Source organism: Choristoneura fumiferana, chromosome 15 (genome assembly GCF_025370935.1).
Source record: "Choristoneura fumiferana chromosome 15, NRCan_CFum_1, whole genome shotgun sequence".
Taxonomy (NCBI): domain Eukaryota; kingdom Metazoa; phylum Arthropoda; class Insecta; order Lepidoptera; family Tortricidae; genus Choristoneura; species Choristoneura fumiferana.
Window position 1 is genome coordinate 5,183,604 of NC_133486.1, and position 16,706 is coordinate 5,200,309.

Consider the following 16,706-nt stretch of genomic DNA (forward strand, 5'->3'; position numbering starts at 1 on the left):
GTTTCAAAATCTATAAAAATCATGCCCGACGCAACACAACACCCTTGACACAATCAATGGAAGAATGAGAAGGAATAAGATGAAGTAATTATACTCTATAAAATAATTATCCTAAAATTAGGGTTAGCACCTGTATTGGTGTGTTTGGTGATGCGGCTGATAGTGGGGCACTGCGCTCGTCTGCTGCTTAGCCGATCTGTTGACAACCCTACCGATGCACGGCACCGTAGGTACGTTTAGTGTGAGTAACATTTGGAATAATTATAACACATTAAAAAACTAAAAACACGCTTTAGCGGTAAAGTAAATGGTGAAACTGCCTGATTGCTCCATCATCAGACCCTAGATACTATTCTTGATCAAAATAGGGCCTAAGACGTTTTTAACAAGCCCAAACACGGCCATGTTACGTTGTTCTGTCTTAGAGTTCCTGTGTCTATTTTTCGGCTCCAGCATCAGATTAATCTCGATGACACCATATTATTGTATTATCATCAGTACTATGCATAACTGCCAAGTTTCGGTTCAATACCATTATAGGAAGTGGGTGATTCTGTTACATACATAGATAGATAATAACACGTGAAGATAACATAACCATGTTAAAAACAGGTAACGTCACGTGAAAACGAATGGTCGGCTTTGTCAAGGTAAAAATTAGGCTTTGTTAATCAGGGATAGTGTAGTCTCTCAGTTAAGTATATGCAGAGATTACCTCCCAAATACAAACACCCAAACAAACAAAATATACCTTTCTATGATTTTGTACTACAAATATATGTCTCCTTGGAAATGTTACGTGGCAAATATCTGTGATGGCATCACATTTATCTGTCACATAAAATAAATCAATGAACGCTAAACTCTATGTCGTAGTAAACTGCACCACCAGCAGTCATCTGTTCGTTTCTGTAAGTCGCCAGGAAAAGCTCGCTCTTAACCTTCCTCCTAGAACCGCCCACAAGTTTTCTATTGTAAAGACTGTAAGCCCGCAATGGGTCCGCATGAGAACTACTGACATACTTGGTTCAATTCCAGGGTAGGAAGCTGGCAGTTACAGTCCTGCCTAGTGAATGCCCACGAATGGGAGCCACAGCCCAACCCCTCTCATTGCACAGACTGTAATGTAGACTGACCTCTTGTGCGGATGATGGTGCAGCGGGTGGTGATGGAAGTCCCAGACGTCTGGGTCGGGCAGGGGCGCGGGCTCCACGATGAGCGGCGCGCGCCACTCGCCCACGTCGGCCACGCCGTGCCCGTGGTGCGCGGCCGCCGCCGCCGCCGCCGCCGCCGCCAGTTGCTGCACCTAACACACGACTATTGTTAAGCCACGACAATTGTTGACGACCGGATGGCCAAGTGGTTAGAGAACCTGACTACGAAGCTTGAGGTCCCTGGTTCGATTCCCGGCCGGGGCAGATATTTGTATGAATAATACGAATGTTTGTTCTCGGGTCTTGCATGTTTAATATGTATTTAAGTATGTATTTATCTATATAAGTATGTTTATACGTTGGCTAGTATCCAATCCATAGTACAAGCTTTGCTTAGTTTGGGACTAGGTCAATGAGGGCTATCGTTTTTTGTCTTACTACATGGCGCCACTGTTGCGTGAGGTTTTAAGTGTGGCTTTCAAAGTCTGTTATTACGGGCATGAAAAAAAAGTTTAGATTAAAATCATATTTAATACATCTTAAAACCGTACCATAAAAATATCGCGCAACCACAGTCTTGCGTAGTCCCGTTTTGTTCGGAAAAAAGGGAGGACAAAAGTTTTCGAAAGACAAAACTGTCTCAAAACGCATACATTCAATGCCCCTTATCGCATTTTTCGTTTATCACTATCCCGCGGGAACCATGCTATTTTCCGGGTTAAAAACTATCCTATGTCCTTCCCCGGGACTCAAACTAATTGTATACCAAATTGCATCTGAATCGGTTCAGCGGTAACAAACAAACGAACAGACTTACAAACTTTCGCATTTATAATATTGGTGGGATGGTATACAAGCGGCACAACATTTTAGGAAATCTTAGAATAAACTAGACATTTAAAAATTAACAAACATATTCCTTGAAGTTCGTACAATGATACTAAGAGGTTTTTTAAATTCTCACGAGATTGACAGCTAGTATTTGTTTTCACGCACGGGAATAACTATTATATTTTAAGAGATATGTACTGACCTGATAAGCGGGCTGGCACAGTATAGACGACACGAATTGGTGCGGGAACGGTTCGGCGGCGCGCGTCGCGTATTGCCGCGCTCCTCCCACCGCGACTCGACCGCCTTGGTACAGCTGATACTGTAAAAAAACAAACACACGATTACGACCATACTTTTTAAAAGCTAAAATGATCTAATTTTCTGGTCGCATACCTACGTGTACACGCCCAAATCAAATGTTATAATTCTCGGGCAACCCCAGCCCTATCCTATACTATAGTGTTAGTTCTAGTTTTTTTTTTAACTAAAAAGGATATTCAATATAGTAGAATACATAAGTCTTGTGTTTGTGCTTTATTGCGTTGTGGGAATAAATGAACTTTTATCCTTTTTTGTCTCTTTTTAGCTTGTAACAAAAGGTATTGTAAGAATACAAGAGGGTAGTGTTAGTCAAGGTTTGCCAGGGAGCTATGGAGTGCAGCATCCTAGGTGTTCCAAAAACTGATAGAATTAGAAACACTGAACTGCGCTCAAAAACTAAAATTCTCCATGTGGGGACGCAGACCGCCACTTAAGCGTGACTGGGTAGGATAAGTCTGCCGAAGTCATCTCGATCACTGCGCCAAAATCACCACCCACTGATTGGGTTCCATGCGAGGGGCACCGGAGCAGAGGTAGGCCTAAAAGGTGACGGGACGATTTGGAGCGATTCCAGCCAGACTAGCGATATTTTGCCGAAGCCAGAGACGAGTGGAAGGAGAAAGGGGAGGCTTTTGCCCAACACTGGGACACCGTATAAACGTTAGTTACCAGGTTGTCGTAGGGCGCCGGCGGCAGGCGCTGCTGGTTGATGGTGAGCGCGAGGTGGTGGGCGGGCGGGGCGGCGGCCGGCGCCACCACGCTGCCCACGCCGTACTCGCCGCCCACGCCGCCCACGCCGCTGCCCGACCTGCGGCATACCTGCAAACAATCGACAGTTTAGTAAGCCACATTACAATATGAATAAACAAAGCAAACAGTAGTAATGAAATGAGGAGATACGTAGAAGAACGCGAGTCACCGACATAGCCAAGCAAATTAGCTCGTTGAAGTTGCCAAGGGCCATATCTGATATCATATAGCACAGTGAACAGATGGTCGTTGGAACCAAAACGTCTCGAATGGAAACCGCGGATCGGCAAGCGCAACGTAGGACGTCCACTAACAAGATCGACGGATGATTTGGTTAAAAGCCGCAGGGTCACGGTGGATGCAGGCCGCTTCCAACCGAAGCAACTGGATATTTATTGGTGGAGGCATATGTCCAACAGTGGACGTCCTATGGCTGATATAATGATAATGAGGTATTATTCCTACTTGTTATACCTATGTAATTTAATATTTTGAATTTTGTGCAAAACCCTAAGAATGCCGCATGTAGAATGTATGTAAAATATACAACAATTACCTCCATCATCTGTACGGAGGCTTTCACATTGTTACAGTGCGCGTAATCGACGAGGTGTGCGAGCGTCACGAACGCGTGGTTGAGCGCCTCCCCGGGGGTTATCCGTCTCTCTTGGTCCATGGTCAGCATACGCTTGAGTAGATCGATGAACTCCCTCCTGTCCGCTTTCTCGGCCAACAGTTGGCCGCCCTCAAGATCCGTTGGGACGTTAACCTGGAATATTTGAAAACGGGAATTATTATTTTTATCTCGATGGCTCAGACAACTGAGTCCTCGCAAGACACAAAATTGGGTACTTCTTCTAAGTCGCTACATTTTTGACGGTAGCGAACCTTCATGACGAGTTTCTTGGGAAAATAATGTGGTGGTGTTCCGTAGCCTTCCATACCGCAGTCCGGAGTTCGTAGTTGACAATAGATCGCTGCTAGGCACGCTCTCACATCAGGTCGCCTTTTACGCCACCCACGGAAAGAAATGGGACACGGGATTGGATACAAGTACAATTTATCCTAAGGGATTGAAAAATAAAAAATACTTTATGCCCAGTGTATTTAGGGAGAACACACAGTACTTTCTCAGACCGTTCCAAATCCTGGATGCGTTTAAAAAGTCAAATTCCAGTATAAGGGTGAATTACTATTATTTTTTTCCATTGTGACACGAAAATTATCCATACAAATGTATGATTAATTTTCGTGTCACAATGGAAAAAAATAATAGCAATTCTAACTACCTGCGTTAAGGTGTGCAACTTTTTGGTCACAATTTTTTTCCTAACAGAGCTTTGAAAACTAACCAGCTAACGGCGGAATTAGCACTTTCGGTTTCGGCGCGATAAGCCAAAAAAAATTAATACCGGTAAGCGCAACCGGTCTTAAAAAAAATGCTTTTACCTGTCCTATGTCGTCGAGGCAATTGAAGATATACTTCCTCGCCTCCTTACTCTTGATGCCAGTCTCCAGTTCATGCTCCTCGGGTGTTTTGAGCCGCCAGAACGGGTACGTGCTGTCCACATCGCGGTAGAAGAACTTTGCCGTTTTAGACGCGCTGGAAACATTAAAAAAAAACTTTGTAACCGTTGGAGTGGCACGTGACCGGGTCCCGGCATTCCGTTGTTTGGCAAGCGACCGGCTCCCGGCCACCTGTCAAACACCCTTGAGTGGCAAGCGAGCGGCTCCCGGACGTTTGATTCTGGCGTATTTTAAATCTAAATAATAACTGATAGAACTATTTTTGGCCTGCTCATTCTGGTAAAATGCGTTCGTAAATAGACAAGGATGCCATTCATTAACGGCCGCGACAACGCTATGGAAGAAATTTCGTTCTATCGTTTACTCAAGTTTCGTATTATATTATTATTTGCTATTGATAAAAGGGCTTTGTTTCGTAAATAAATTAATATTTTACTAAATAAATCAGTGTTTTCTACAAGTAATATTTTTATTTTGTAATTATAGTTATTTTAATACATGACTGAGAAAAATTTGGTTATCAGATATTTGATAATGACTAATAAAATTCACAGAAATTGAAGGTCATTCATTGTTATTAAATTAGATATGCCATTTTATGCTAAACTATCACTGTAAGGCTTAAACATTAAAATGGTTTTTTTTGTGATATTTTTTATAAAATACGCGAATTCGCGAAATTAATTCGGGTGTGTCATTGCCACTCAAGGGAGATTTTTTCAAAATGGCCGCGCCACCTGACTGTAAATTTTAAATATGGCGCCGCCACTCCAAAGGGTAACTGAGACCCTTTAGGCGGATGTGTACCCGCTGTATCCAGCTCCGATGTGCGGTGCGGTTTTCAACGTTGACAGTAGAATCTCGATGTGTTCATGTGTTTTTCTTACGTAAGCAATAAGATCGATAATTCACGTTCTATACTTCAAACAAACAGACTTATAAGCTTTCGCGTGGAGGGGATAAGTTTGCGCATCTGTCAACTAACAAGCCAATGGCGTGACGGCCGCGCGCGCTCCTACGCCCCCTCCCGCGTTCCCACTGCTCCGCCGCCAATTTGGTCCGTATTTCGCTTACTGCGCAGGTATATCGCCAGGAGCTCTTTTTACATGCGTTGATTATTAGTGTGATTTATTTACCTATGGCGGCGGTGTTGGGTAGTTACCTGTTAAGCATGTGTTCGGTGGGCAGCCCCTGTGTCTGCGAGATGTACCGGATCTGGTCGTACTCGGAAGACCCCGGGTAAAGCGGCCAGCCCAGGAACAGCTCAGCCACGACGCACCCCAGCGACCACATATCAATCGCCTCGCAGAACGCCAGGCCCAGGATTATTTCGGGCGCTCTGAAAGGAAATAGTAGATTGCTAACCAAGGGTGGAAAGTGACCCATTTCACCAGAGATATTTCTGGCGCTCGAACGAAGTGTGAGCGCCAATAGTTCGAGGGGAAATGGGTAATTTCACCCGAGTTAGACACTACTTTTCATTTCGACTGTGAGGAAAGTAATATACTACAAAAAAATGAGAATAATAATAAATTTAATTTACTTATATCTAACCTCCAACGGTACCTTTTCGACGTGACTACTTGACACGGCCGATTATAGAAAAAATCGAGTTGGTCACGACCAAGGAGCTTATATACAAAACTGGAGGTTGAACGCCGAACGAAGAAGTTTGACCTTTATTACTTATTTATATATTCCATCTCTTACTTTCACATTTCACGAATGACTTCCATCTCTTTCTTAATCTAACAAAAGAAAGAGATGAAATATGTTCGTGACGTAATAAAGATCAAATTTCTTGTTTCAAACGGATGTTCGGCGTCCAACCTCCAGTGTTGTATATAAGCTTCTTGGTCACGACGTGCATCTAGATGGCCATGCCGAAACGTGAAAAAAAAGTGTCATTGACGTAACTCAATTATCTTCGACTCCGTGGCTAATCGAAAAATTAAAAAAATATATACTTTCCACCCTAGAGATGAAAACGCAATTTTCCACCCGGCTTGGCTTTCCACCCATGAAAATTAAACTTTCAAAAATGTTATTGTAGTCAAAGTTGCACTTTACAAATAGAAATCTTTGATGCAAATTGGGTCCCCAGTCACTGTTCATGAATATTGAATATGTACAGGATTTGCGCGGGTCCATTATCGACACTATCACATGCAAGCTAAGTAAAGCTTTAAACGTCTCAGGACTCTACTTGAAAAGAAACGTCTGAAAGTGAAAAGACCGAATCAATAAATAAATAAAATAAAGTAATAAAAATTCGACAGCAGAAACATTAAATATACTTAGTAAAATAAATTACTGACTGTACTTTTTGCTACGTGTGATTATTCATTGCATGGTGATATAAACTACGTATCCACACTAAACTAAATTAAAAACCAATCCGACCACTGGAAGCGAGTCAAATTTAACTTTCATGATTTGACTACGTAACAGACACTGGTATGGGTAAAATTAAATAAAAGCTTGTAAAAAAGCGTCAATCAACATTTGGCAGATAAACCAGTCAGTATTATCACTAGCGCTCTAAATAAAAGGGCCTTCGAGCAAAATTATCACGATAAACCCTTCCAGGCTTATATCGAGTGTACCCTCCGTGCAATTGTTTCCGGAGTGCAATATTTTCCTGTCTGTGCAACTTGTATATTAGTACCATAATCACAATTTGAAGCAGAAAGCTCGAACAAAATACTTACAACGCGTCTGCCGTACTTTAAACATAATACGTCTTAAAGTGATTTTCCACCGGTGAGGCGAGACGAGAGGAGAATTGAAATTTGTATGGCGGCGCCCGCGGCGACCCGCGGCGGCTCGCGGCGGGCGCGCGAGAATGCATACAAATTTTAATTCTCGTCTCGCCTCGTTGGTGGAAAATCACCATTAGAATGACTACTTTTACCTGGCATCAATGATTGTTTAAGTTTTCCACCTTGTTAAAGTTGATATTGCCTGAAGCACAGCACGAACGCGTCAGGATAGTTACCTGTAGTAACGACTCTGCAGATACGTGTTGCAGACAGCCTTGCTGACGTGTGATGCGCTGCCGAAGTCGATGACCTTAACTCGGTAGGGCTGCCGCGCCGGCTCCACCAGCATTATATTCTCGGGCTTCAAGTCGGCGTGGATCAGCCCCAGTTGCTGTGGAACACGTGAAGGGTAATGTTACTGACAACAACGTCGGGGATGGAAGGTAAATGGCCCGCTAAGAACCTGTTCCGTTGGTAAGTAATCTCGTATTATTCAATTCCTGGTTCACAGTAGAACATTCTAACAAGTAAGTAGCATAACATTTTCCCTATCAGGCAATGCAATGTCACTATGTCGCAGACGACGCGCCAAAATGAGTGTAGACAGAGCAAGTTCCACAACATTGACATCTACCCACGAATTCTTCAATGAAGCCGCGATCTTGTCACTGGTACATGCGTACATAGCTCAAAGAATGTCAGTTGAAGTAGTAACTGACATTCTTTAGCAAAAGGACAGATAATCGTTAGAGGAGAAGGTTCCGAAGAACCGGAAGACTCAGGGTTGGTATGCCTCCCCAGTGGGAGTCCCTAGTGTTCATCCATTCTGGGCGTCCATAGCTAGGTGGATCGACAACATCGCAAGAGTTACGTGCAACCGGTGTAAAGTTGTCGGTCATTATGGCGTTTCAAGGGGCCTCTCCCTTTGATCAACAGTGGACGTCTTCCGGCTGCTGGGGGCAACTACGAAATTCGAAAATCGAAGTTCGTATCGTACCGTCCCTCTCACTCTCGTATTAAACAATATTAGCGTCAGCGGGCCGGTAAGATAGGTTGGGTACTGACCTTGAGTTTGAGCAGCGCGGTGAGCACTTGCTGCAATATAGGGCGGATGTACTTGAGCGGCAGGGGCGAGAACTTGTTCTGTTTGAGGAAGTCGTACAGGTTCTGCTCGAGCATCTCAAACACGAGGCAGGTGTGCGAGCGATGTTGGAAGCACTCGTACGCGCGGACGAAGTTGAACTCGTCCGCCGACTCCTGCGATAGCCGGGAGAGGATGGACACCTGGACAAATACAAAGGTTGCAATTTAGATTAAATATTTATTTAGTTTGTAATTAGGTGGGGAGTGCTGATGTAAGAGGCTTTTATTTACTAATTTCTTTCTGCTGAGTTTGCGGTGCATTTCCTTGATAATGATGGTACTGAGTAATTGGTATTGGTATTTGTGATTGATTTAGGCGCTATGTTTTGGAGGTCCGTAATAGTCCGTATCAATGAACTATTCTAGTTTACCATGTTTCTAACGGAGAAGCAAGGTAAGTCATTGTAGTTTAATGATGGCGTTACCAAAACCACTTTGTGACTTATTTACATAGCAAAAAACGTTTTTTTGATTTGTGTACTCTCACAAAAAGTAAATATTCAGCGAAGTATCTTGGGTTATGGTGACGTTCGGCGTCAAAGAATTAGTAGAGAAAGTGGAATTTAACCTAAATGGTTTTTCATTTAGCTAAACGTAGTATCGAATTAGCTAGTTTGATCATATATATTGGTGCGGACTAGAAGTTTACAACTCTATGAAGACAAAACCAAGCCCTTGTCAAGAACTCATAACTACTCGACAGTATATGCCTCAATATTGTTTGCAAGGAAACTACTGAATGTTTACTCATTCAAATACTATTTATAAAACAATAACATGTAATTTATGGTTTATTCACAAAATCAAGGTTAAACTTTACGACACTAAAGTATCCACGGACGGTTTGAAGCATTTTGGTTTTGGATACCACGGTATCGTCGGACTGTCAAGTGGATAAATAACAGTTTAAAATGTCATCGCATAACTCTTTATCAAAACTGCACAAATTACTCCAACATACATCATAGGTCAACCGTGTTGCAACGGTCACTGACTCGCGAATTCAGCGCACGTGCCCGATCGACAGTAAAACACGGTGTATCTCACAAACTATATTAAATTCCACTTTAAATTGTATTAGAGCGGACTCAAGTGGGTGTCGGGTCAAACACCTCAAGTGACTTTTAAAGGATAATATCTCATAGTTAAAACTGACAGAGATTTTAGGTCACGTTTATCTTAAGATGGTATATACTATATACAAGCGTGACGTGCGTTTTAAATAGGGCAGGAAAACAACCAATGGTGCTAGATTAAAGCAGCCCACTTTGCATGGAGATTTAATCGGTATCGAGGGCGCACGTGCAAAAACAAAGATATTGGAGTTGCTTATGATCTGAGGATATTAAGTGTAAATATTGTGGGGCATTCGGAGACAGTTCCGAGCACTCTGTTGTTCAAACAGAGCGGATTGGACTTTTGCCAAGCGCCATAATGGACCCGAAACAGCCACGGGGAATTCTAGCATTGTATAAGGTTAGTTTAATCAAGTGTAATTAACGTGGTTATTTTTTACGGGAGGTTGTTTTTGCCAAGCGAACGCTGCGTTCTGGTAAACAAATTATTAGGGTTCCGTAGTCAACTAGGTGCGCTGAATTATGCAGGTGGTAGGACCTTGTGCAAGGTCCGCCCGGATTGCTACCACCATCTTGCTCGCTAATCCTGCCGTGAAGCAGCAGTGCTTGCACTGTTGTGTTTCGGTGTGGAGAGTAAGACAGCCGGTGAAATTACTGGCACTTGAGGTATCCCATCTTAGGCCTCTAGGTTGGCAACGCATCTGCATCCCCCTGGTGTTGCAGGTGTCTATGGGCGGTGGTGATCACTTACAATCAGGAGACCCACTTGCTCGTTTGCCATCCAGTCAAATAATACAAAAAAATAGTTTTGCCATGCCTGTCCGTCTGTCTGTCTGTCTGTCCATGGCTAAGCTCAGAGACCGTTAGTATAGATATATTGATGTTTTTCCATCGTATTTTGTCGGATAACTTCGTTTTTATCTCGCTGTCTCAATTAGCTTCTGTAAACTTCAGTAAGCTAGGTGAGAAAGCAAGATAAACACGAACTGTTCCGACAAAATACGATGGCAATACATTATTCACTACATCTGTACTAGAAAGCTGTAATTTGGCATCACGCCGACAGTGGTAAAATAAAATAAAAAAAATTTTTTTTTATACCTCCCATAGACGTACAGTGGGGGTGATGTTTTTTTACTCGACTAACCCTATAGTGTGGAGTATCGTTGGATATGTCTTCTAAAACCATTGGGGGGTTGCAACGTCGATTCAGTGATTTGTTTGCGAAATATTCAACTTTAAAGTGCCAATTTTCATTAAAATTGAGCGTCCCCCCCGCCCCTTTAAAATCTAAACTGTTGGGTGGTAAAATTTGAAAAAATCAGGATGGTAGTAAATATATCAAATTTACAAGGAAAATTATAATATACCTAACGGCTAAAATTTCTTGAGAATTATTTGTAGTTTAAGAGTAAATAGCAGCCTAAGGTATAAAATACACCTAAACTTGAAAGATTCCGTACATAACACGAAATACTTAGAAAAATATTTCTTGATTTTTCCGTAATGGCTACGGAACCCTATCTTGGGAGTGTCCGACACGCTCTTGGCCGTTTTTTTTTTTTTAGTTCAAGGTGGAAATTTAGCTCAAGGCGACCTTGATAAGTCGTGGTAATTTAATGGAGAACACAAATAACACGAATTAGAGCACGTATTTCGTTTACGCCGTGAGATAGAAACATGTACGGCGTGTATGACGCAAAGTGGTGAAAAATCACCCAGTACATGCTGAATCTATGCTGTCTATAATAGTACCTACTAACCTCAATCTGCCCCTGGCGAGCATAGCTAGGATGGTTCTTCAAGATCTTGATGGCGACTATCTCGTTGGTGCCCTTCTTCCAGCACTTCACCACCTGCCCGAACGTGCCTCGCCCGAGGAACTCCAGCACCTCGTACCTGCAAACATCCACGCTTTCGTCAATAATTGTCACTTACACAAATACTAGCCGTTGCTGGCGAGTACGTCTGCGAAGAATTAGTTCATGGGTATCCCTGGAGAGCTAATGTCCTTCCCCAGGACATACAGTTTTTTTTGACACTTGACACCAATTGACAGGACATAAAGTTTTTTTTTGACACTTGACACCAATTGACAGTCCCAAGCAAAGCTTGTACTATGGATACTAGGCAACGGATCAACATACTTATATAGCTAAATACATACTTAAATACATATTAAACATCCAAGACCCCAGAACAAACATTTGTATTATTCATACAAATTTCAGCCCCGGCTGAAGATCGAACCCGAGACCCCATGCTTCATAGTCAGGTTCTATACTCTGTTTAAATGTTATTGCATGTTTTCATAGTATCTAACACCATCACTTCAGCAGCAGGTACCAACAAACTTTTGGTACTTTTGGTCCACGGTGATGGTCAGAGTTGATAGGTTGAGTTAGTAAGTAGACAGACATCAAGGATTTAATAAAGAAGATTTAGTTACGGTTTTGGTGATTCATCGATTGACGGGCAGTCAATAGAAATGTGAATAAAATGTTTAACTTCATATTATCCATCATAGTTTTCCTCCTGAAAGCGGAAAGTCGTATGTTGATAATATTATTGTATTCTGCTCTTCCTATATCTTCATCAAATCAGACCTTCACAGTTGAACATAGGCTTTCCTCAAGGTCCTTAACGAAGTTCTGTTTTGTGCTACCATGCTTCCCACGATCGTTACCGGATCGATTGTCCACCTTGCGGTATGTATCTTCTAGTATTATACAGGGTGTTAAAAACTTCTATACTATAATTTAACCCAGGCTACTAATAACTAATCCGATCCGATACAAGTGGAAAAACATTAAAATTATAAAATAAAAATATAAGTATATGGTATGAAGATAAAAGTCTTTTTGTGACTCCATACAAAACTATTTTTTTTTTCGAATTTCAATGTTTTTCCACTTGCACCGTATTAGTAATCAGTAGTCTTAATGTGGGTTATATTATGGTACAGGAATTTGTATATTTTTATTTTTACTTATAGGTACATAATTGTTTTTTTTTAATTTGAACTCACCTATTGGACGAGGAGTAGAGCACCTCGTGCTGAACCAGCTGGTAGTCGCCATCGCCACCACAGCCAGAGCCTGTAGCGCGCAACGCATCGTGCAACGTCGGTTGTAACGCGCAACAACAGTTATAACGTGCAACGTCAGCGGTAACGTCGTATGCAACGCGCAGCGGCCGGCATGTGGACAAATACAAACTACGCGTTAGTTATGCACTTAAATACTACTTTAACTACGTAAAAACATGCTCCTAACCGTTTTTTATCAGTATTTTCTCGTTGGAAAAAGCAGCAAAAAAACATTCGGTTTTCTAAAAGTCAAACTTGAACTCGAAATTATATTGATAACTTGATAAGATTACGATAACAAAACAGTCTGCTATCAATGGATATGGTAAAATTTACTAGTGGCCACGTGAGTGATAAGATAATGGTGGTGGGAACATCACATGAGCTCTATAAAGTCTACAACGCATGACGCATCTTCGCAATCTAAGTACATGATTTAGTAAATGGGTAAGACATTTACACAATTATAACCTCTTCTAACGCTTTCGTTGCGGCTGAACTTGAGCGAGAGCCACAAACGCGACTAAAAAGCGAGTCCAGCAGTGGCGTAGCTATGAGGAAAATTTTGCCGCCCTCTTGTTAACTAAATGTATAGGTTTTAAAAAACTATAATATACAAGATGCGATTATTGTACCATTCATTATAGAAAGGGAATTCCCTGATTTCGTCACAGTAATGGAAAATTTCGTGCTCATTCTAATCGGTCTAAATAGTAGGTAAAGTGCAAAAAACTGTGAAATATTTTATTGTCTGCCTACATAATATTATTATTCAGTATTATTTACTATGGAGTTTTGCCAAAAAATTACGCCCGGGGCGGACCGCCCTCCCCGCCTCCACCACGCTACGCCACTGAAGTCCAGCAGGCAATGTTTAAGACAACTTAAAGTACAGTTCAGACCTGCAAGAAAAATCGTGCAATTTGTACTACATTGCGTAACCGTAAAGCGAATGAGTTTGAAGACGTCAATCGAACGCGTGTATTTGTTTATACAGAAATAGGCTTGCGTTTGACCACAATCACGCCTGATGGTAAGCGAAGATGTGGACTAATATCGCTTGCCTAATAATAAATAAATATATCTAGCCGTTTTCGGCTACAGTGACTCGATTCTGCGTATTGCTAAAGCATTTATGGTCTGGAATATTTTGCCCTTACATGGCTGACGTAGCCAATCTTTGAAAAGAAGGTCCTTTTGCGAGCAGTAATTGTAATGCGAAGATATTCTTGCAGATCTAAACTGGACCAGGCTAACAGAACTAGTGAGGTAACAATGGCATTACGTTTGTTACCTTGCGGCTGGGGCGGGTGGTTGGCCCCGCCCGCCGCGGCCTGTTTGCTGTGCGCCGTCGTCGTAGCGGCCTGGGGCGCCGTCTTGTGCCGTGCGGCGCCCGCTGACGCGACGCTCGCGGCCGGTTGGGCGCGACGATGCTCGCTGCCGTCGCCGACGCTACACAAAAGAGAACACACCATCAAAATGATTACTATCGTCTATCATTCTCTGATGCATTGGTGTCGATACCAGTGTGGGCAGTTGGTAGTTTGCGCCGCAACAGCGCGCCACCAGCACTAGCGCTGGCTACCCTGCTGCATACTCAATGCACGCCATAGCTCTGTCTCTCTTCTAAGTCGCTACACTCTTGACAGAGTGGTCGTGGTCGTCGGTTGAGAACTTGAGAATCAGTACTTAGTGAGCCTTCTTGACAGCTTTTTTGGGAAAATAGCGTGGTGGTTCCCTTGCCTTCCAAATCGCAGTGCTAAATTCAATAGTGGAGAGAATGTTGCTGCCCATCTCACATTAGGTCCTTTAATTGCCTTGCCTTTTAGGGCACCCACGGGCAGGGATTGGTCCTTCCAATAGGATTTCAGAATATCTACTAAAACCGGGCAGGGTTACGTACGGTTTGATATGTACTCAAGATTTTCTAAGACTAAAAGAGCTTTACGGGTAGGTACGACGGATGGGAATCAAATCTTCAACTATGGGATCGATTTATGAAATCACAATGGGATTTGAGAGATTCGAGTTGAACATGGTTTTTTTATTTTTTTTTATTCGACTGGATGGCAAACGAGCAAGTGGGTCTCCTGATGGTAAGAGATTACCACCGCCCATAGACACCTGCAACACCAGGGGGATTGCAGATGCGTTGCCAACCTAGAGGCCTAAGATGGGATACCTCAAGTGCCAGTAATTTCACCGGCTCAACATGTCATTTCATTACACCAATTTCAAATGATATTTACGAGTTTTGTGTTTTAAAACTTGGTCCTCAGAGTCATAGAACCAATCCTGCCTACAAATAATAACACAAAAGCTCAAGCTTTATCAAATCATATCATCCATATATTCGAATCTCTACCCTGTATTAGAAAACATACACGACCAGTAAAGAACACTTGTGCCAGATTCACTTGTACTTTTTTTTTCTCCAAAAGGTCTGTTGTGCCAGCCGCACCTGCGGTTATTTCGTATCTAATAATAGGTACAGCGGATTTGGATTTCTATAGTAATACTGAGCTAGAAAATAAACTGATCACGGATTGTATTATTGGTTGAATGTAAAGTATAAAAGATAACACACGCTATAAAAGACCCTTCGAAACCAAATTGCGCCACGTTGGTTTCTTAACAAGGTATAATATACTTTATGGCTGTAAGTATAGGCAATAAAAACAAGATATTCGTTCGTTTTTATGTTAAGAGTAAGTCTAAATACTCGATCGGACATTTTTCATTATTATACAAATATTATGGCCATAAACTTAAACACTAACACAAAAAGAAAGTGCTCTTTTTATTATTACGTCTGCTTGCTTGTATGTATGTCTATCCATGGATAATGCAAGGCTAACACGACTTGACATGATTATTTACTAGCCATTCTTCTTAAAAATCAGTTACGTCTCCTAAATATTATTTTTAGAATCAATCAAAATTACTCACGATTCAAAGTCGAAGTCAAACTCTTCTTTAAATTCATAACTTTCACATTTGATTTTATGCACAGTGAGATCCATTGTGACTATTAAAACACCACCACACTATATCATAACACATCACATTCTACGGCATAATTTAAAACTTAAAACATTTGCCGAGCGACGCTAGGCTGCGCACACGCATCGCACGCGAGGGTTGGGGTTGAACAAACGACTGCGGCCAGAAGGGACTTAGGGGCTGCGATGGGGGGATACCGCCGAGCCAGGTAAGCGAGGGGTCGCGTAATTCCGAAGGCGAATATTTTTTATAACGCACGCAGTGCAGGAATGTTCGATACTGTTAATGAAACGACCGTGATGTTTGCTTGTTTTACTATAATGGAATCTTGTAGCGTTGTTGTCTATTTACCGAAAGACTCATTAGCATGCTATTATTAACCACTGGATACAATTATAATACAATTAATATCGATCGTTAGTTATAATTATGTACCTTATGTAGCTAGATTTACGGAAATATATAGACTATTCATATCATAACTATATAAGTAGGTAGTTTAGTCACCACCATGAAAAATGCATTCCCATGAAACTTGCAAATTTTACTTATTTTGTTCTTAAAGGAGCCAATTGTACCTTTTATCCCTTGAATTTTTTAACAGGTATTAAAAAAACTTTCTAGTACAGGCTTCCAATCTTTATAAAAAAATATAGCCTAACACACGGCACCGCTATTTATGTACCTACCTGCTCGTTAATCTTCGGACAAAGTGACGACTTCATTCATAGAACTAGTATCGTGCTATCTCCGTCGCACTTATTCATTTATTTAGATTTTTGGCCCTTTCGTACCTGCTAGCTTGGTCATTACTGCTTGTTAGGGAGATTTTCCGTCTCTTTTATTTGATCGAATTAGCATCCCTGTCCACAGCACCTAACTGTTACTAGTGGGTTCTGTGTCCGGGGAAATCGCCTTATCTCTTTTTCTGTGGGATTTTAAACAAAAGGAAGAAATGTCTCTAGGCCCCATAACGGTTAGCACGTGTTATTCTACTGGTTTGCCACCGAGTACATTCCTTTTTTTGAGTACGAAAGACGGGCATTGG

General features: G+C 41.9%; 1 protein-coding gene across 3 annotated transcripts in view; it reads right to left on the reverse strand.

Annotated features, from left to right (window-relative positions):
* The window catches only part of Hipk (Homeodomain interacting protein kinase), a 110,085-nt gene that overhangs the window by 9,934 nt on the left and 83,445 nt on the right, over positions 1-16,706 (reverse strand). The window contains exons 1-13 of one of the 3 annotated variants that reach the window (XM_074098468.1): positions 15,605-15,956; positions 13,941-14,107; positions 12,596-12,665; positions 11,331-11,466; positions 8,414-8,632; positions 7,585-7,739; positions 5,749-5,925; positions 4,509-4,662; positions 3,616-3,828; positions 2,979-3,128; positions 2,188-2,307; positions 1,137-1,306; positions 131-208 (exon numbers count right to left, since the gene is read on the reverse strand). In XM_074098468.1, the coding sequence (XP_073954569.1) occupies positions 131-208; positions 1,137-1,306; positions 2,188-2,307; positions 2,979-3,128; positions 3,616-3,828; positions 4,509-4,662; positions 5,749-5,925; positions 7,585-7,739; positions 8,414-8,632; positions 11,331-11,466; positions 12,596-12,665; positions 13,941-14,107; positions 15,605-15,678 (1,883 nt within the window). In that variant the 5' untranslated portion in view covers positions 15,679-15,956. Of the gene's footprint in view, positions 1-130; positions 209-1,136; positions 1,307-2,187; positions 2,308-2,978; positions 3,129-3,615; positions 3,829-4,508; positions 4,663-5,748; positions 5,926-7,584; positions 7,740-8,413; positions 8,633-11,330; positions 11,467-12,595; positions 12,666-13,940; positions 14,108-15,604; positions 15,957-16,706 lie in introns of those variants that run through there. The other 2 variants (XM_074098467.1, XM_074098466.1) reach the window with 2 other exon arrangements.